The 21,411-nt window shown below is 36.9% G+C and overlaps 1 protein-coding gene and 1 pseudogene across 1 annotated transcript; both read left to right on the top strand.

The window, feature by feature from the left end:
• Nucleotides 1-1,567: 1,567 nt before the first annotated feature.
• Nucleotides 1,568-3,123, top strand: LOC149009655 (protein HYPER-SENSITIVITY-RELATED 4 pseudogene; annotated as a pseudogene).
• Nucleotides 3,124-7,047: 3,924 nt separating this feature from the next.
• On the top strand, nt 7,048-20,897 carry LOC149009654 (esterase/lipase/thioesterase family protein). Its single transcript, XM_089161315.1, has 13 exons — nt 7,048-7,240; nt 9,258-9,342; nt 9,445-9,515; nt 11,285-11,399; nt 11,542-11,621; nt 12,526-12,610; nt 12,695-12,775; nt 15,421-15,515; nt 16,950-17,000; nt 17,593-17,673; nt 18,579-18,651; nt 18,751-18,828; nt 20,777-20,897. Exons 1-13 carry the CDS (start codon nt 7,140-7,142, stop codon nt 20,807-20,809), a joined length of 1,029 nt encoding a protein of 342 aa, XP_089017441.1. The 5' UTR covers nt 7,048-7,139; the 3' UTR covers nt 20,810-20,897.
• Nucleotides 20,898-21,411: the final 514 nt, after the last annotated feature.

Here is a 21,411-nt window from a genome sequence, read left to right as displayed (position 1 = left end):
CGAGGTTATGATATGTTGAAGAATTGGTTAAAAATTTAAAAAACAATATTATTTGTAAACTCATTATTTATCATAAAGTGAAAGTATTGTCTAGCTAGGCACTAGGCGCTATGAAAGATTTTTCACATTAAAAATTTACTGTGTTCCTGGAGTTGGATGTTTACTTATTTTATTAGGTAAATATCACTTATCTCCCTTTTTAATTGAACAAATAGTACTTAGACCACCTCTTAGTTGAATAATGTCACTTACTTCCCCTCTTACCTAGCAAATATATCAAATACTTTTAACTATGATATTTTGATTTTTAACAATTATTTTAAAAGAAGGTAATTTAATATTTTAACTATTAGGTACAATAAATTAGGGTTTAAACTAAAAAGAATGTATTCAGCCAAAGATAGTTTGGAGTTTTAGAAAAATATTTAACGGCAAAAGTTAAATTTAATCGATAAAGTTAATAGAGGGGAGGCGTTTGATATATTTGCTAGTTAAGAGGAGAGGCAACTAACATTATCCAACTAAGAGGGGGTCTAAGTATTATTTGATCAGCTAAGGGGGAAGGTAAGTGATATTTACCATATTTTATTTTATTTTATTTACTTCCAAATTACAAATTCTTCATATATTATTTTTTATTCAGAAATTTGATTCCTAACTGTTTGAAGTCCTTTAAAACTCGTCCACAATGTATTTCAAAATAGAAAATTAGTATTCATAATATTTTTTTTTTACTTATTAAATACAAAATAAATCAAAACTTCCCTGTGCGAGGAATCCTAAAACATCATGGAAAGTAAATCTGCTAACACTCAAATCCCTAAAATCTGAGTACCAAGGAAGTGCGAAGAATAATTCTTCCTTTTTTTTTTTTGGGTTTTTGGTTAAGAATCTACTCAGTGTAGGAGTCTACAAGAAAATATAAATAAATCCTCACACAAAGCTGACAACCATCGGATTCAAGTAATCCAACGGTTATCTAATTTAAACTAAATTTGAATTGAATTTTATTTAAACCCACCCATAAATTTGAATTTTATTTAAACTCTAGTTTGTTAGGTAACCTTTGGATTACTTAAATGCCACATGGCACAATCCTATGAGGATGTGAATCCCCTTTCGGTCTGACCAAGTTAACGACTAGGTTATGATCGGTTTCAAACTATTCTAAATAATACGTTGGCAATACTCATCTTATAAAAGACTCCTGATCGAAGAAGAGGTTCGATTTAACTTTAATAAGTTGAAGATGGACTAAGCAATTAGAGTCTACATGGGAGTCTAACTAAGGTTTTAATTTGAGACAGATTCAAATACTGGAAAATTCAAAGAACCCTATAAAAAGGCAAGTAGGCAAAAGAGAAAAGTACACTGAATAGAACAAGGACAATTGTTATTCTTATTGTTTGTTGAATTCTTGTTAATTCTGATAGGAGAGATCTCTAACTAGATCGTGGAGGAGATACTTGACCCGAGGCAGATTCTTGTAGGTACATCTGGTCGATTGGACGAGCAGGATTACGCAGCAACATCTACCAACATGTTTTCCGTTGCCAACTTTCTACCCATGGCTGCTATTGCCAATAGCCTTCTACCCATGGCTACTTCTGTTGTAGCCTCACGTATGATCTTTCGTTCGTTAGTGCGAGACTTCGTACCTCCTGAGGTCCAGAATTTCATCAGTTCTCGTATCCGGAAACTGATCAACAATCTTACATCTAAGCTAACCATCGTCATTGATGAATCCGATGACCTAACCACCAATGAAATCTATCAAGCTGTTGAGATTTATTTACGGAACAAGGTGTCGCCCACCAATGGCCAAACCATGAGAATAAGCAAATCTGTTAAGGAGAAGAACATCAAGATCGTACCTGGAAAGAACGAAGAGATTGTTGATGCCTTCAATGGAATTCAATTCAAGTGGAGATCGACTAGTAGGCAAATGGAATCCAAAATTCCCCACAACATGCGTGATTTCACTTCAACCTATCGCTCTGAGGTTCGTTCGTTCGAGTTCGACTTTCACAAGAAGCATAAAGACATGGTGTTCGATTCTTACTTGCCTCACATACTCAACCAATTGAAAGCCATGAAAGAGGAGAATAAGCCTCTAAAGATTTTCACATTGAAATCCGAACGTATGTACCATAATAATTTGGCAGATATTTGGAGCTCCGTTAATTTTGATCACCCTGCAACTTTTGAAACACTGGCAATGGATGTGGAGCTCAAGCGAACGCTAATGGAAGATCTGGACAGATTTATTCAGAGAAGAGAATTCTATAGGAGAGTTGGAAAGGCTTGGAAACGAGGTTATCTCTTGCATGGTCCACCTGGAACCGGCAAATCAAGCTTGATCGCAGCCATAGCCAATTATCTCAAGTTCGATATCTATGATTTGGAACTTACTGATCTTTACGGCAACCATGATTTGAGGAGATTGTTGCTTTCAACAGCAAATCGTTCCATTCTCGTCGTTGAAGACATCGATTGCGCGATTGAGTTGCAAGATCGGCGAGCCAACGCCAGAGCCGCCGCACAACCGAACAGGTTTTCAGAGGGCAACGGTCAGCAGGTTGGTATCTCTTCCCTGTTCCCCACGACCCTCGCAATTACTTTCTCTTAACACACAGCACATATTATTTTTTACCCTTTTCATATATATATGTTTTTGAATTGATTTTGCAGCAAGTGACTCTATCAGGGTTATTAAATTTTGCTGATGGTTTATGGTCGAGTGTTGGAGACGAGCGAATCATTGTGTTCACAACCAATCACAAAGATCGATTGGACCCTGCATTGCTTCGTCCTGGTCGCATAGACGTACATATTCATATGACATTTTGTACACCTTCTGGGTTTAGATTTCTAGCCTCTAATTATTTACAAATTCAAGAACATGCACTATTTCAAGAGATTGAAGAGCTCATTGAGAAAGTGAAGGTCACCCCTGCAACAATTGCTGAGGAACTTATGATGAGTGAAAATCCTAAAGTTGCACTTGAAGGCGTACTTAAATTGCTTCGAAATAAAAGAGAACTTGGTGATGAAGTCAACACTGAAGAACCAAAGACATTAGGGGCACAAGACCAGCATGATGATAAGGAAGATTTCAACTAATGTGTCGCCAGTATATCTGTATTGTGGCTCTCACCATCAATTAAGATAAACTTGAATTGGGGTTTTTTTTTTGGGATAGAGGGGGTGTTATTTTACTAATGACCAAATGGTAGTATATATAAGAGTTTTCAACGTTTTACATGAAAGTGTTTATCAGGAAAGGCAACTGTGTGTAGTTAGTGCCAAGTATTTTTTTTTTTTGGTAAGAGTAGTTAGCGACAAGTAGCAAGCGATGATGTTTTCAAGTCTTTCCAACCCCTCACACTTGCATTTTGTAATGGATACTTGTGGTTTTATGATTTAAATCACAACCAAACCAGTTTTGTAGTGCAAAATAAAGATTTCTTTTTCAATGCCGAGAATCAAAACCATCATTTCATTACTTTTTGAATGGCCAATTTTAAGTGTTCTTTAACAGCCTTATGTGAGTGCATTGTGATTTGTAAATCACACAAGATGTTCCCATCCTCAGTTGGATCTTCAACCTCATCATGACATGATCTCATGTGTAGCGTACATACGCATCTTAAGTCTTACCCCTCGCACTTGATTAAGGTAATCTCTTACTGGATTAATCAAGTGAATCAGCTATAACAAGTCTAATCCACTGCAGATTTCTCAATCCACTGGAACATTGCTGCCTAATGAGTAATGACTCTCTTTGTAGTTGCAAGAATCCAAGCTGAGGGAATGACTAGGGTGGATGCATGGAGTTGTTGTTTTCTGCATGAGGGTTGTTTCAATAGGGTTGTTTTCCATGCTGAAAAATCTCTCTCCTATGGTTCCTCTTTATTTGCGATCCTCTCTATTTGTAGGTTCCATTGTGAGAGGCAAAATAGACTTCAGAATTTTAAATTTTCATTGCTAGTAGAAAGTATCAAGCTTGCAAAACGTTGCAGCCATCGCGAGGTTAATGAAGAGCGCCCAAGAAGAGCAGCCTATGCCTATGAGGAGCAAAGCCTCCTTTCGCATTGCTTGCGGCTCTACCACCGCCATTGCTAGGTCTTACTAACAATTTAAATTGATCTAAGCTCTTCATCCCCGAAACCCTAGCTTATTGCGACCTCCATCCTCGACAAAACGGAAAACACAATGTGTCATCGTATTCTAGTGAAGGAACGGAACATAACCAATTTTCGCCTGTGGATTAAACGAATCCTTGCATTCCGAACGACGCCATGGAAGATGAAGATGAATAAGTGAATAACCACCATAAAAAAAAAGAGATCGAACAAGAAATAAAAGACAGGCATGATTAAGACTTTACTGGCATTTATAATTAATTAAAGTATTCCATGTACTTTTATGCATAATATGGCAAAATTAATGAAGAAAATTGAACTTGCGAAATTGAAATATAATCTTCCGCACAGGGAGTAAAGACTAGAGACAAAGAGACAAGAGAGAGATACCTAAATGACATTGGTAGAGATGCGGGAACTAAGGATTATGAGATGTGTGGCATGTGCCTCGTTTTAATCTCACACGATTGGACAATAAGGCAGCAGTAGTTGGTAGCTTCTTAGCAATGAGAATTTAAATTCTGAAATCTAGTTTGCCTCTCACAAATAGTAAGAAACTATAGACGACTAGATTTTTCGGCAGGAGAGAGATTTTCCGGCAAGTGCTTTCGGTAATTTCGATAAGGTGTAGTAGAAGATGGGTCATCCACCTAAAGTGTTGGATATGAGAGGGATTTAAAAAGGATATTTATGTTATTTGATTTTATTGATGGTAATATGGACATTTCACACATGAATTAACAAAATCTTAGATGGAATATTATGAATGTGCAACTTGTAATTTTTAGACTGAACAATCTGTAATTTATGGCACTAAAGTGTGCAACCTAGAGTTTAAGCCCCATCAAAGCGTGCAATTTGTAATTTTTTTTTTTTTTAAATTATCCTTTTGCAACTTCTTTTAGTAAGAGATAAATTAATTCAGAGGAAGAACTAATACAACACAAGACATTCTCCTTCCAAAGATGGAAAAAGAGGATTGGTTACATGCCAACAATCGAGAGCTCAATTGAAAGGACTAACTAGAACAAAGAATCAACCACAAGGTTAGAGTTCCTTCAAATGGATTGCAAATAAAAACAATCAAAGAAGAGTTTTAGGTTAAGGATATCCTTAGCAAATAGTTTCAATATCCATAGAAGGTCTTGAAGAGTCATTGATCTGGTTGATCGAGTCAAGGCAATCAAACTCAATAATCAGATTATGGGTAGAGTGCAAAGTTGGTAGAGTGGTAAAGACTCTTACTAGGTAGTGAAAGGTTATGGATTTGACCCTGATCATTTCTAATAATATTCTCAATACTTAGGCAAAATGTTGCATGACCTTATTTTACTTCAATCAAAATTGACCAAAAAATATATAAAAAAAAACGCAAAATAAAATGCTTTGAATGTTATAGAAGAGTATTGTTCGACATTCTGCAGTTTTGATAGTTGCCAATTAAAAGGAGAAATTTTCCCGATTTTTGGCAAACCATTTCGAAGTATAATTTTCTATCTTAGATAAAAATGTTAGCATTAGAAAAGAAAATAAGTACCAACGGGGTTGGTTCAAGGGGTAAGCAGTTTAGTCCGCTTAAGCAAGGTTCCGGTATCTAATGCTTGTGGATGCAAAAAATCCCCGTTGGGAGATTCACCCACCACTAGGTGTGTGACACGGAGCACCACAATTTAACACGTCGCATATTCTTAACAATCGGCTCAGATTTGAAGGCAGAGTTTTAAATTAAAATGACCCATCTTATGACCCGTTTTAACCAAAAAAAAAAAAAAACCCGATTTGGTCGCTAGGGATTATGTCCATTTTTCTGCGGGATTTTTTTGCTTCGTCCTTGATGCCTGATACTTTACAAACGGTGACGGATTTCTCTAATTTGGATTGTTTCGGCGATTATTAGCGTCGTCTGCGATTGTTTTACGGCTAGATCTACCTCTGGTTTTCGTTATCGGTGGTTGACGATGAAAAAGAGATGCAGATGATGTTTCTGGTTGTGTTTCTTGCGACCTGTAATCCATGGTTAGGTTTGATGTTGATAAGATAGAGAGTAATTTATAAATGGTTAGTAGTTGTAGATCTGATGGATCTGTAGGTTATTATTTGGTACTTTTCAATAAATTTTGCATACAAAATCGATATCGTGAGGTGACATTTGTAGATCGGAAACTCTCTTGAGTGTTGATTAAAAGGTTGCCGTATAATGGATTATGATGCTTTTAGATCCATCTTAAGGGATCCAGGTGTGGATGTTTGGACTTTGATAGACACGACAATCGTTGTTGGTTCTTTAATCACATAATCGAATTGAAAGATCGAAGAGATGGAATCGTTGAGCGTCTTTACTTGTCTACTGTTCCCAGGCGTCGGAACTATAGTCACGACTCGATGATGCCAAATAACAAAGAAACTAAAGAAGGTGCAACAGCAATCGCGTACTGCAGCAACCACAGGAAAACGGAGGTTCTCCCTTGAATCCTCATGATGAAACAGACTGAGAGGAATACGATAGGAGAAAAATGTAAAGAAAATATCCTCAGCAACCATATTTGGACCGGGTAAAAACGGGTCATAGACTCATAAGATGGGTTAGTTTCACTTAAAACTCTGCCTTCTAATCTGAGCCGTTTATTAAGAATATGATACATATCAAATTATGGTGCTGCACTGCTGTTGTGATTTTTTTCTCACTTTATGGTCTACTAAAAAAACTACGTGTCAAAATCTTAATAGAGACCGCATGGGATGTAGAAACCCGACGCGGGCCGACTCTGTAATCCCGTAAATAAACCTAGCATTTTTTTGGGTTAAAAAAAAACCTAGCAAGAGTATATATGTATACATATTTTATTTTATTTTAATAATTTAGTGGGTAAAGTAAAACTAAAGAGTATTATAGCATGGAATTCTCAAAGCATCTGTCTGAACACGGCAAGAATAAAACTATGAGTTGGTAAAACAGATGTAATTCTAACTCTTCAGAAAAATTTCCCCTTAAAGATGGACACTTCGGGCCTCACTTCTCTTCCGGAAGATACTTCGGAGGAAGAAACTCAAAATGTTTCTGCTTTTTCTCGCATTCCCACTCGTCCAGCAACGCAGTAAGTTTTGACCGCCTCTCTAATTTTTGTTCTCTTGTCTGTAATATTGATTCTCAACTTATGGATTTCCCTTTAAATGTCTATTTGGATTTGGTTGGGTATCACCACGGGACACAAACGATCGGTTCTGAGAAAATTTTGGTTGTTTACTTTGGAAGATGTTTTGTGAAACGATTCCTTCGGGTTTATTGAATATGAGAAACTATGCAAAGTTTGAAATCAAAAGAAAATTAATTTGATTTTGCTATTATTTGTGATGATATTCACTGCATGAAACTTTTCTTAACAGTACTAGCCATTCTACAATTTTTCTTTCCCAAAAACTTTCGTTCGAAAAGGAAATAATGGGGATGGGGGACAGACAGACATCAGACGCAAACTCTAGAACATCGAACTGTTTTTGGATGAATATATGAATATGTTATAAACACCGTGGAGCGAAGGGGAAAGTATAAGGGGGGACAAAGAAGGGGGGGGGGGAACTATGCTAAGAAGACCTGGAAGAAACTAGGATAGATGATAGAGTTATCAAGACCCCAGGTAACACAATGAGCATGTTCTTTAGGGTATCAACAAGAGATTTATGGGCAAAAAAGAAATCATAGAGCTAACATCATTACAAACGGCTTTCCGAATCTTGTATGTGGCTCGGGATTTGGTAGTTTCTCCATCTATGGAAGTTATATTTCATCCAAATGTGCGTAAGGCAGGCCCCTAGAAGAAGCTTCCAAAGAGAGTTGGCAATTGAAGAGCCTCCAAAGGTAGAACCAAACCAACGGCAGTTAGTGTCTAGGGGCTAAGGGCGCCTAAATCTAGGCCAAATAGAGGAAAGGGCAAGGATACAAATGGGGCGAGAGAAAGGATAGGCAAAGAAAAGGTTTGAGGTCGTCTCAAACTCAGAGCATTGAGACTCAGAGCAGAAGATATAGGAGGGGTTGACAGGGATGGAACTGTGAATAAGGAGGGTGTGGATGGGGGGGTAGAGGGAGAGGGTCTCCAAACAGTAAAGGCTTGATGGGGATATTGCCTTTGAACCAAGTAGGCTTGCCTTGAGGGACAGGAGGGGAAGGGCTACGGACATGGTTCCGTGCAGAAGCAGTGGAGAAGAGGAAATTTTTCGAGGGGAGCCAGAGAAGTTGTTTGCAAGGAGGAGCAGAGGATGGGATGGGGGGAAGACAGCCTGATGTTTTGCTTACTGTCTCTAAGGGTTGTTCGTACAACAATGACATTATGATACAAAGTCCAACTACATTAAGTTGTTTGCATGGGTCCTAGATCTCCAACTAGCTCTATTTGATGTCATAGTAGTGGTCAGATCTAAGCTAAACATGCCTTTCTTTGTCTTAAGGTTATCTTAGGCCCTGCCCCCGCTTCTCCTTAATATTCATATGGGTTACCTTTTTTTGTTTCTTATAAAAGAAAAAGAAAATATAAAATAGATTTACCTCTGAGACCTTGTATTGCAACTGTTCGGACTTTGAGATTATATAAATTGGTATGGTTTGCATAATTTAGCCAAATCATATTGCAATGGGATTTAAGTGCCAACTCCTTAATCTGTGTAAAGCTGCTGAATTAGCAAGTAATAGTTACCCGTCTGTTTTTTTTTTTGGGTGTCCCTTAACCATAATTGGGTGTTTATTATTCATATCAACCAATATGTTTTCTTAAGCTACAAATAGTCAACTAAGTAGATAATGTTCTTCTAAGAATTGGCTTTGTCATGTCATGGCGTCAATAGTAGTCGATAAGTGGTTGGTAAGACTAGGGTGTTTAAATCCTTTAAAACTCGTTGATGATGCATTTCAAAATAGCAAAATAGCATCCTGACATTTTCTTTGTGACTTTCAGACTATTGCATTTGTTTGAAAAAGAAAATTCCTCAAAAGTCTTGTGATTACCTTGTGTTCATGTAAATTTTTTGCAATTGTCAATGTATTCTGTGTTTATACTATTACCCCTCCCCCTCAGTTAACTGGGGGTTATTCATCTCACAAAGTTGATAATATGCATGTAGGACTTCTTTACAAAAATATTCTCCTTTAGAATGGTCTGGCTATTTTGATCGAGAGGAGGATATTTGCATCCCAGGTTCAAATGATGTGAGTATTTGTTCTATGTTGATTACTTAAATAGATATATGAGTTTAAAATTTCTCTAATCCTAATCATATACTCTTTTTTCCCCCCTCTCTCTCAAAATAGGTATTTCATATATATGTAGCAGGATCTGAAGGACCAGTTGTTTTTTGTCTGCACGGAGGTGGTTATTCAGGGTATATGCCTCTATGTCCAATTTCAAACATCAACATGTATTGTTATTACATTGTCTGTCCCTGTTCGTGAGTTAAAAAGGCTGTTGAAAACTGTAGCTTTGTATTTATCTTCATCAATAAAGTTTTCTAAATAATAACTTGTGAACTGTACATCTTGTATCCTGTGTGAATTGGTATTACCATTGGAGCTGAATATGTCATAAGTGATATTTTATATGAACAGTGCTGCCATGTTCAGATGATAAACTTAATATGGTAGAATGGCAGTTGACACCCCACCCGCCACATTAAATTCCAGTTGCAACTAAGAAGGTGCTAATTGATGTAAATGTTGTGGCATCGCACACGTGTTGAGTATGGTATTAGGTGTTGGTCCATAAATTTGATTGGTAGAAGACCATTTATTGCATGCTGTATATTTATTGGGGTTTCCCTTTTGGATTGCGACTCCTGCCCACCTTTTAAAGCATGTTTTGGGTTTGTTGAACAGATATTTCTTGATTGGGCTTTGGAAAACAGATCAATGTGTCTTAGGGTTTATAAACCTTTTCAGATCATTGTGTTAGCTAAAAACCTCTTGGTCAAGAGGCTATTTGATCATCAAATCATCCTATAGAGCCAACTCAACTAGTTGTCGTACACGTACTTTTATTATTTTTCCTTTTTCAGTTTGGAATGTTTGTTAACAAAGGCGTGTGGTTTGAGTTAATATTCTGGTAGTAGCTTCACATATGGTTTCTTTTTAAGATGAAGAAAATTATCATTACCAAACCCCAAGGAGGAGTAGAAGGATGAGAAAAGAAGGGGGTGGTTTGGGATTAAGGAGCCACAACCACTTGAGAGCATGGTTGTCAAAGTGTCCGCCTAGGTGGCAAGGCAGTTTTTCAATTGCCTTGTTTTGAACCGCTTAATTGATGCCCAATCTGCAAAGGATCTCCAGGGCCCAAAGTGACATAGAACCAATTTTTTGCTCCGGGGGTGGTGCCCCCACAACCTTGTTAGCAATAGAATGTGAAGCATGAGCCATACTCAACATCAAGAATCAATGAATCAGTAAATGCCTAGGCGGACGCTTTGACAAGCATGGTTTGATGAGATGAACTTATGTTTGTGTTTTTTTTTTGAATAATTTTTCATAATTATGATTGTTGAATGCTTTTTTTTTTTTTTTTATGAATGTGACCATTGAATGTTTGTTTAGCTTATTATAGAAAGTAGTTGTATTGAAAAATTTTGACCCAACTGTTTTGGTCGCCTTATTGCCGCATAGCCACCGCTTTGTTGCTTAATCGCCTAAGCGGAACCCCAATTGCTTTGGTCGCCTTGCCACTTTGACAACCATGCTGGAGATTCTGCGAAACAGTAGCACTTAGACCCCCAGGTAACTATAAGCTTGTTCCTTGGGTGTCTAAAACATGGGGGTGGGGGAGGGACTGAATCTTGGAAGTAACATCAAACTGGATGGCTTTCCAAACCAAGTCTAGAGTCCTAGAGTTGGAGGTTCATATCTAAGGTTACTCTCCATCCAATGAGTAAGCACAGCCCTGAACACTAAATTGCCTATTGTGTCACAAATAGTGTTACCAGGAAAAGATCTAAGGGTCCAAAGCCATTGACCTATAGCCCGAGGTACCCTTGTTTTTATGTATAAATTATTTGTAACATTTTCTGCTCTAGTAATTATTGTTTTGTTGTTTTCTCAAGCTTCTGTGTGTTGTTTTGAAGCTCTTTTCATGGTATACTTATTGAAATTATTACTTCATTGTCAGACTTTCGTTTGCCTTGGCAGCAAGTAAGATTAAGGAGAAGGCTCAGGTAGTTGCTGTGGACTTGAGAGGACATGGGAAATCATGCACGGAAAATGATTTAGACCTATCTATCGAGGTGGATATTACTGGACAATGAGTTCCACCAAGAATGCTTTATCCTTTTGTTTTTTTATCGTATCTTGAAACTGGCTAGTTTGATTTGATTCCTATAAATCATCACCATTCATGAAAATAAAATGGCACATTATTATTTGCAGATTCTATGCGATGATGTTTTAGCTGTTTTGAAGATAGTCTATGGGGAGACTCCTCCTGCAGTTGTGCTTGTTGGCCACAGGTTTCTTCCCTTTAAATTCTAGTGTTAATTCAGGGCTTATGATTGCTTTTAGTTTTTTCTTTTTTCCTTCTCTTCTTGGGGGAAGACGAGGAACATTAATTAGTGTTTTAGATAATCTGTATGAATGGTTCACATTATGCTCGACAATTCTAAGTAGTCTGGAATTGGGCATAATATATGAGAGGGGGGGGGGCACCTCAGCTCCTCAGCCCTATAGACTAGCCATATAATTTTCTTGTTATGAAAACTGAAAAGATAGAATTAATGAGGACAAGCAGAACTTAAAGTTACATTTTTTCCTGAACTTCTAGGGCATACTTACGAAATGGTTTGTGTGGTCTCTTAGGTTTGTGTGGGTACTAAAATGACTTCCTGAGGCCAAGAAAATTCGGGAACATGTGTTTTTTTATCTTTTAAATCTTTATTGGCATAATGAGTTAAGTGGTCTTTCAGTTGCTTCTTGGTCTATCAATTTGTATTCATGTAATTAACTGTTTGTTCTTTGATGGTCAAAATATTTCTCTCTTCAATGCTTTTTTCCTAACCTGATATTGGGGTTGCTGTATTCCTAACTATACCAAAGTCATGTAGTTAAAATAATTCATTGCAGTATGGAGCATTGCAAACATGCTGTTTGTTCTGAATATGATCTATGTCATGGTCTGTGATTTAAGCCTCAATGCGCAATAGTGCTTGCCACACACTTAAGAAAATGGTAGTGTACAACATGGATATGTTTTTACTAATCTCAAGTGATTTTGTAGAAGGGATTGTTGATGGTGATTTTAATTCTTCCAACTTGATTAAAAAAATTTACTAGAGGAATAGGTAGCACCTTTTGATTCTCCTTGCATTGTATCATTCATGTTGACTTGGATTCATGTTAATCACTGCCTGTTTTCAGTATGGGAGGTTCAGTTGCAGTGCACGTTGCTGCAAGGAAAGCAATTTCAAGCTTGGCTGGGCTGATTGTTGTAGATGTTGTAGAGGTTTGTTATGTTGGGGAAATCATTTTAAAGTTCCTGAAAATATTTGCTAGATGGCAGCTTTACTGATCAGTAAGTGAACTGCAGGGAACAGCCATGGCTTCACTGATTCACATGCAAAAGATCCTATCAAACAGAATGCAGCATTTTCACACCCTTGAAAAAGCGGTATCTACCATTCCTTTATCCTGTCTACTTATTTCCTTTTAACTCTCACCTTTATTTTCCACTCTATCCTGTAGCCAACCTTCTTATCTTGTTATTTCTCTTATCACAACATCCATCCACCATTTTCCTAAATCACTTCAGTGACCTAACTCGGTACTCAATTTCTTGATGGTCTGTGCTATGGAGCAACAACTCAGCCTTTGTCCCAGCTAAATGGTTTTGGCTTTACTCGGCTACATGAATCCTTACCCTTCAATTGGCTCTATTTTAGGTTATACTTGATACATGGCCTCAGCTATGATGTCTATGCTCACCAATGTTCCCATTCTTATAATAGGTTTGCCCTTGGCTCTTTTAGCTTCTTCAGTTCGAATCAAATCACTCCTCCATACTGGAGCATTTGAAGCCGTTGAACATGGCCATGCCACCTCAACTGACTTTCTTATAGCTTATCAAGTACTGAAGTTACTCCCATATTACCTCTAATTTCATCATTCTTTACTTTATCCATCATAGTTTTGACACATATTTCAGCTCAGCTACGCTGAGCCTATCTGGAGAACTATAGCTACCTCACATTCCACACCATACATTCTAATGTGTCGTATTTCTGTTATAAATTTTCCTTTTAAACTAATACATTGATTGAATAGCACTCCAGATGCTCCTCTTCATTTCATTAATCCTATTTTAATTTTTATGTGAAATATCTTCTGTGTGACTTCATTTATGATACATTTATGATTGATCCTAGTCTCCTAGATGCCTAAAAGCTAATTTTTGGGAATTTCCCTCTCATCGATTTTCACCACCTCATTAGCCTTTCTAGTGTAATTAAAGTTACACATGGTATACTCTTCATTTTGCTAGTCATTGGTATGAACAATAGCTGATGGGAAGTGTGTTATTTTTTATTTTTTATTCTCAAAATTTGTGTAATAGATGGTTTTAGTCATTCCAATTCAGCGTGTGATTGTGTCCAGTATCAAGTCTAAAATCTATGTGTACATGTAGTGGTTCATGCCATACTTGCAGTTTCATGAATGCATTTTCCAAATTTTTTTTGAAGTGTTTCTGTGAGATTCTTTGCATTTTAAATTCAGATTAGGTTGTGCTAGTCTAAACTTGGTCTTGGACACCAGACTTTTATTTTGTGTAGATAGACCCGGTTTTCACTGGGTTGGACAAAAAATCTGGCAAATAAGTGAATTCAGTTCAGCTTAACTCTCCAACTAAATTGGGTTGACTACAAACTACATGTTTCCTTTTCCTCCAATCAGCTCTATTTGAATGGACTTGGTTCTAGTCCTAACTTATGCATGTCTTTCTTTAGTGCTTCTCCTACAGCCATCTTAGGCAATTTGGCCTACCCTGGCTTTTATCGCTCCTTCAATTTGAATTTAGTCATTCCTTTGTACTGAAGAATCTAAAGGTTTCTGTTGCACGTGTCAATTTGAATTTAGTTATTCCTTTGTACTGAAGAAGCTAAAGGTTTCTGTTGCACATCAATTGGAGCTACTCCTAATGTAGCTCTAATTATTTGTTAATTCCTTTTTGTTTCACCTGCCCATCTCAACATTTTTATCTCAGCTACACTAAGTTTATCTATATGTTGTTCTCGTACTGCCACAATCAGCTTCATGCATCATGCCTATTTATTTGACTGCCCTATAAAACTTTTGTTTTAGTTTTGAAGGAATTCTTTGATCACACAACACTCTGGATGCACCTTACCACTTCATCATTTGCTAATTTCTTTCTGCAGCATCATACTCCATTTCTCCTCCTTTATTTATGATTGAGCCTGGTACCTAGAATATTCTTTCTGGTGGATGTATCTCGAATATTTACCTTGAATACCTTCCTATCATTACTTTTTTGCTCAGCATTATTGGGTTGCATTATCAGGTTTGATGTTACTGAAGTCACATGCGTTATATTCTGTCTTTGTTCTATTTATATTAAAACCCTTTTGACTTAAAAGTTGACAATTGGTACTAAATCTCCTTCCAACTAGCTTGAAATTTGAGAACTCGGATCAGAACCAGATGGCCATCTGAGAAAGAAAAGAGCAATTAAAAAGATGTTGGATAGGACATCTGAACTCTTTCAGGTTGGCAGATAGCGATATTTGTAGCATGTTCAACTGCAGTCCTGGAGCCAGATTTGTTTTATTAGTTGCCACTCCTAATCCAGTGATAATAGCAAATCTTGTCTTAAAATACGTACCACATGAATCAGGTCAATTAGTTAAGGCTTGTTACTATTTTCTTCCTGAGAAGAGCTTTAAAAATTGGATTAGAACCAGATGGCCATCTGAGAAAGAAACGAGCAATTAAAATAATGTCGGATGGGACATCTGAACTCTTCCAGGTTGGCAGATAGCGATAGACTCATGAACGTAGCATGTTCAACCTGCAGTCCTGGACCCAGATTTGTCTTATTATTTGCCACTCCTAATCCAGTGATAAAGCAAATCTTTATCTTTAAGTATGGTACCATATGAATTAGGTCAATTTGTTAAAGTTTGTTACTTTGTCCCTCCTGAGAATAGTTTTAATTGCACTCATCTAATAAACAGTTATTTTTGGATATGGGAACTGGTTTAATCTGTTTGATGTATTTGAAATGAAATTTCTACTCAGATTGAATGGAGCGTGAAGGGTGGCTCTCTGAGGAACATTGAGTCTGCTCGTCTTTCTATTCCATCAACATTGAAGTATGATGATTCAAAGAAATGGTGAGAACTTTATTTTTCCATAGCAGTCAGTTTTGCCCCTCCACTTGAAAAGGGTGTACCGGTGCATGAGGCTTCCACACTGGGGAGGTTCATAATGTACACAGCCTTAACCCTGCTTTTGCAGAGAGGCTGTTTCCAGAAGTTATGCCCTCCACTGTATCACATTAGTATTGGGTCATAGTTGTCAAGGTCACCTCTAGGCATCTGGGTGGTTTCCAAGGCTGGGCAGTGGCTCACCTTTGTCTAACTTAACAAGGTGCGGTCAATTTCTATTTAACCTAGGTTTCTTTTTATTTGTAAATAATGCTTCTTATATTTTTATTGGTTGTGTACAAATGTGTGTTTAGGTGAGAAGCATGTGATCATTAGGCTCTCTTTGGCATTGTTTATATTTATGACCTATTTATGAATAATCAATTACGATAATGAGTGATAAACAATTTTCGTTTGGTTACTACTACATATAATATATTATACAACAAGAAATAGGTTTGGTACCGTTTGGTGAACAATATAATTATGCATCATCAGTCCGATTTTTGGTTTACCTTGTAAAAATATATATCGGCTTTATTTTTGATTTTGGCTAGCTTTTATTGGTTTGGGTAGTTTTAGTATTCTTAAAATATTGTTAAACTGAGGATGGGAGCAATGTGGAGGTTAGAGAAAGAGAAAAACAAGGTTTTGTTTTAATTTGACCTTTTTACCCCTACTCTAGTAGTAATTCTGCACGTGTTCATTAATGGTACCTCCATAAAAAAAATTAGTAGTTTATGGTGATAAATCATAAACAGCTCTTGATCTATTTATCAATTTATCAATTTATGATTTTATGTTTAAATTGATTTATTTAATGAGGAACAGGGGCCATTAATCATACCAAATGCATCTATTTATGTTTATAAGTCAAGTAATCATAAATTTAAACTATACCAAAGAGAGCCTTAGTGGCACAAGGAAAAAAAAAAGTAGAAGAAGAAAGAAATCTAACTTTGCTAGTCCACTTCCCTAGTTCTCTTCTCATATGTTTGTTTTTGTTCCCATCTGAATGATATCATTTCTCATTACCCAAAGAAAAAGAGGAATGATATTGTTTCTTACATGATGTTGTTTCCGCAATGTTGTTATCATGTTTTATGTAATTGTAATCACTGCATAGGTTCAATATATATTATAGTTGCTGTAATCCTATAAGCATAATTATATTATTACTACACTAAATATAATGGAAACATAAAAAGTTTACTAGGGTGCCAAAGTATGCCTAAGCGGGTACCTGGTGCCCAAGTTCTTAGGTTGCCCTCTCAATGCCCTTGGTTCATTGACAATTTAGATTTGGATAAATTTTATGTATATATCTGGTATTTCTCTGTGCTTAAAGTGCCTCACATTATACATTGAACAAGTAAATCCTGACTTTTAAGTGCTTTGCAGTTATACATACCGAACACGGCTAGAAGAAACCGAAAGTTATTGGAGAGGCTGGTATGATTAAATCTTTCTTTCAAGTACTGTTTAGAATTTATGTTTTAGTTCAGGATTTGGAAATAGGTCTGGAGGAATATTTATATGTGCTATCATCTTGTTGTGTTAGCTAGTAGAATTGGGATTTTTGAGTTAGGGGGTTTGGGGGAGTTCTTGCCTGCCTATTTTTGGCTCTTCCTGAGAGCTTCCTTGTTCTATTGTGTTGCTTGTAAGCTTGATGTGTTAAGCTTGTTGAATCTGTTTCTTTCCTCAAGTTAGTTGGTGCTTTTGTTAACATTTACAATGCCTGAATTCATGAAAAAGTGAGGAAACAAAATTTACGGTCAATTTGGAAGTTGGTAGCTGCCCCTTTCATTCCATTGCCCTCCTTCCTTAGTGAAGCTTGGATGTCTATGCTTTGTTGGCTGAAGTTTTAGTTAAAATGGTTACATATCATGAGTTCTTGATGTGTGTATATAAAATTAGATAGATGAGTTTATTTCCATTTGCTTGTGTTTTAGTAATTTCTGTCCACATTTGAATGTGTGTAAAAAAGTTAATGCAATCGAACGCATTGATTACAAACCTGAAAAATCTCTACCTAATATTCCAGGTACGAGGGTCTTTCTGAAAAGTTCTTGTCTTGTCCTGTGCCAAAGCTTTTACTGTTGGCTGGAACTGATAGACTTGACAGGTACTCTGCAGCACTTATTCCAGTGTTTTGAAAAATTTTCTTCAATAATATTTTTGGACATGGAGTATTTTTTTTTCATGAAACTGTTTTATACTAATAATCTCATCATGGTTGTCTTGGCACTTTTTTCTATTGCCTCTGAGAACCTAGAGTTGTCAAACTGATCTTTCATTTCTTGTTTGATTTATGTCACATTTATCTGGTCATCTTCTTGCTCCAAAAAGCTGGTATGATTTTTTTGCACCTTGCTAGCTCCAGGTGAAATCTGAAAGCTGCTGTAAAATAAAGTTAGATTTTGATTATATTAACTTCAGAAGTGGAGAAGTTGCATAAATTTAAATTAGGAAAAAAAAAAAAAAAAGAATCTGTAAGTACTCACATATTGATTTCTATGATTATAATGACCAAGGTTGGAGATTTTGGTTTCAACCCTGTTGAAAAAATGAATTTTGGGTATCAGTTGAAATGCAACGGAAAATCTGCATGTTTCAGCCGCCCATTTTGTGGTCAAATAGCCATAATTTGGCCTAAAACTTCAGAGATACTTTTTTTTTTTTTTTTTTTTTGGTTGCCAACCCCGGTTCCAAGGCTTTGCCCTGACTAATCCGGTGTTCGACCCGGGTCGCACACCTGGCTGAGAGATACTTTAATTAAGTAGTTCTAAACATACTGTATCCTTTTAAATTGTAAAAAGATAACACCAAATATGGTGGCTTGGTTTTGTACACTAGGTTGGTAGTGTACTCTGTATGTCACATTCTGCTATATACTTCCTTAAATGTAGCTTCTTCTAAACATAGTTTAGTGCTCTTTTGGATTTGATGAAGCTTGTGACCTACTTGAAATAGTGAACCTGTAACAAAATTTTCAGTTATGCTGAAGAATCTTTGCATTGTTTTCAACAGAACTCTTACAATAGGACAAATGCAAGGCAAGTTTCAAATGGTAGTTGTGCGACACACCGGGCATGCTATACAGGTCTCTCTCTCTCTCTCTCTCTCTCTCTCTCTCACTCTCTGTGTTCGTGTGTTTCTTTACATTAGTTGGTTAATTTATACCCCCCCCTAAACAATGCAGGAAGATGTTCCTGATGAATTTGCTTCTCTTGTACTGAACTTTCTCTCTCGTAATCGAATTGGTCCCCGTGGCATTGAGGTTAGTGCTCACCCCATGTGAATTGGTTCCCTTACAATATTGAATTCTTCACTAGTTTATTTTGTTATCTAAATCAATTAGAATTTTCAGAAGTGTCCTCTTATTTGCCTCCAGGTCATCCCTTTTTCTTTTAAACCAAAAATAATGAATTTTCTTCAAGCTACATGTTGGTGTTGTACTGTTTCAATCTCTTTGAAATGAACTAGTAAGATCTTGCTCATGCAAGCTATTGGATGGTTGTTTTGAGGCAAGTTGTTGGTAATGAATGTAAATATACAGGGCGGTTAGTGGCTAAATTGTGTGGATAAGGAGGTCCCAGCGCCACTCACATATCAAGTTTTATCCCAAATGGAGTTAGTGATGCAATAATAAGCATCCAGCATCCAATAGCCAAACTAGAACTTTTGTATGTTGTTGGAAATGTAAGGATATACCCCTGGGGTATTTGACCAGCACTGGATTGGGCCTTTTGGGCCTAGGTTTTGTGCCCAGTTATAGGGGTGGTCAACCTTGTTCACATCAGGAGGTCATCGCTTGATATGGTCCTATTTCAGAACTTACCAGCTGAACCCATATTGATAAATAATGGAGGTCATTGCTTGAATAGTGCTATTTCAGAACTGACTAGCTGAACCTGTATTGAAAATTTAGTATAACAGATCACCTAGCTGTAAATTGTAAACTTACCAGGTTGTACAGAAAAAAAGGCTATGTCTACTAACTCTCCTACTCCATTAACTAATTACAATTTAATGAAAAGAGACAGTCTGAACCATATCAGTTTGCTTTATATGGTCCTGTTTTTAGAATTGACTAGCTGAACACAGCACATTGCCAAAAACAGAAAAGAAAATATTAGCTACCTTTAAAGATATAAAACAGGGAATTTTGAAATAGTAATGGATCTATTGATGCACATACATTCACAATATAGAAATGAACGGGTAAATAGAGAAAGATCTACCCAAAAAAAAAAAAGGTAAATAGAGAAAGAAGAACAGAACATGTGCAAGAATATTTGACACCTCTGGTCATTAAAATGATGTAAAATGTAAATGCTTGTGCTGGTGAGTGAGATCTGACAATTTTTAAAAGGGAAAAAAAGTAATAATTATGCGTAATCACATGTAGATGCAATATGCCTTGGAATTTCACTTCTACATGGGAAGGAGTTAAATTCTGGGGTGCCCAAGTGACTATTGTATCTGGGTGTGGTCGCCCACCTGGCGCATGTGGCGCATGATCAGGTAGCATTCTCCTTCATATATATTCTCTATTTGGAGCCTAGAAAGCTAGAAAAAGGCCAAAGCAGCAAGGAACCAAAAGGATATCACCTTGACCCCATGATGTGAAACTAAGCTTCTTTTTTTGGGGGATGAATAAAGAATTTCATTACCAAAGGACCCCGAAGGGGAAAGGGAGAATGTACAAGAACAGAAGCAAAAACTAAACCCTAGGAGCAACACTCCCTGAATGTAGGGGTGACCAAAACTAGGCTACAACCAACTAGCCGGCAATAAAGGAGAACCAAGACCCTAGGTGACAACAATCAACCTGTTCGTTGGGAAATTATGTTTTATGGTAATGATAAACCAACCTGGTAAATCTTTTTTTCCCCCCTTTCCCCGAGGCACAAACAGGAGAATGTGTTTTGTAAGCGAAAGAGCTACTTAGACTTCATAAGGCATGACTGACAAATTTATACCCTGACCAACTGCATTATTCACTACTCATAACTCTGTAGCAGACCCTACACACTAGACCCAACCTGAGAGTGTTTTGTGTCTTCTGTGCCTCACCTTACTCTCACTGTACTTTGTGGATACACTTCATTTTGCATGCTTTTCTGCTGGTCGATTTTATTTTATTTTTCTTTTTATTATTTTTTAATGTAATTAGTTGAATGTGATTTATAACTTGCTGTTCATTGATTTCAATCCTTTTGCAGATACCAGGGCTACGTCGGCCACAACAGGAGTAACATTGTGAATGATGTCGAAGGACTCAAGCAGGGGGCACAGTTGCTTGTTTTGAAAAACATATGGGCTGAAATTTTAAGTAGAGGGTGAATCCACTGGTTATTTTTCAAGTTCAGGTTGGATAGCAGTTTAAAGATGGTTGATGCAAGCCTTAATGCTGATGACCCTTTTAAAGTCGGTCTCAACAAGGTAGGTTTGCACGCCTTGTACATCGGTTTTCTGTTGCATTATCGAAAACTTAAATAGAATGCTTGTCGCACTCAAATGAGAGTTGAACTTTGGAGATATATACAGAACATGTACCATTTATTACCCGAATAAGATTCTTGTAATGCTTAACGTGACCATTGTAGCAGCATTCAATGTCTAAGATCCAGCTTGTGCAACTTCCTTTTCACCTGGAAGTAGAGGCTGTGGTTGGGTTTCAAAACTGTAGGTTTCAGTTAACTTTGAAGGTTGCTGTTGCACTGATATTCTACCTACCATCCAGTACATCAATTATCAGAAGTAGATGGAACTGCAGAGTACATGTTGAATGATAAAAGCTTATGCTGCCATCATGAAGATTCATTGGATTCAAGGTCCAACATTGGCCATTTCATGT

The sequence above is a fragment of the Hakea prostrata genome, chromosome 7 (assembly GCF_041222555.1).
Source record: "Hakea prostrata isolate BN-2017 chromosome 7, UWA_Hpros_2, whole genome shotgun sequence".
In the NCBI taxonomy this organism is placed as follows: domain Eukaryota; kingdom Viridiplantae; phylum Streptophyta; class Magnoliopsida; order Proteales; family Proteaceae; genus Hakea; species Hakea prostrata.
Note: the sequence above shows the minus strand (reverse complement) of the source record. Positions and strands in the feature narration are given on the sequence as shown.

Coding starts and splice junctions, on each gene's coding strand:
- LOC149009654 (XM_089161315.1), top strand. CDS start 7,140: ATGGACACTTCGGGCCTCACTTCTCTTCCGGAAGATACTTCGGAGGAA. Junction 7,241..9,257: donor CCCACTCGTCCAGCAACGCA/GTAAGTTTTGAC, acceptor ATATGCATGTAG/GACTTCTTTACAAAAATATT. Junction 12,611..12,694: donor TTGTTGTAGATGTTGTAGAG/GTTTGTTATGTT, acceptor AGTGAACTGCAG/GGAACAGCCATGGCTTCACT.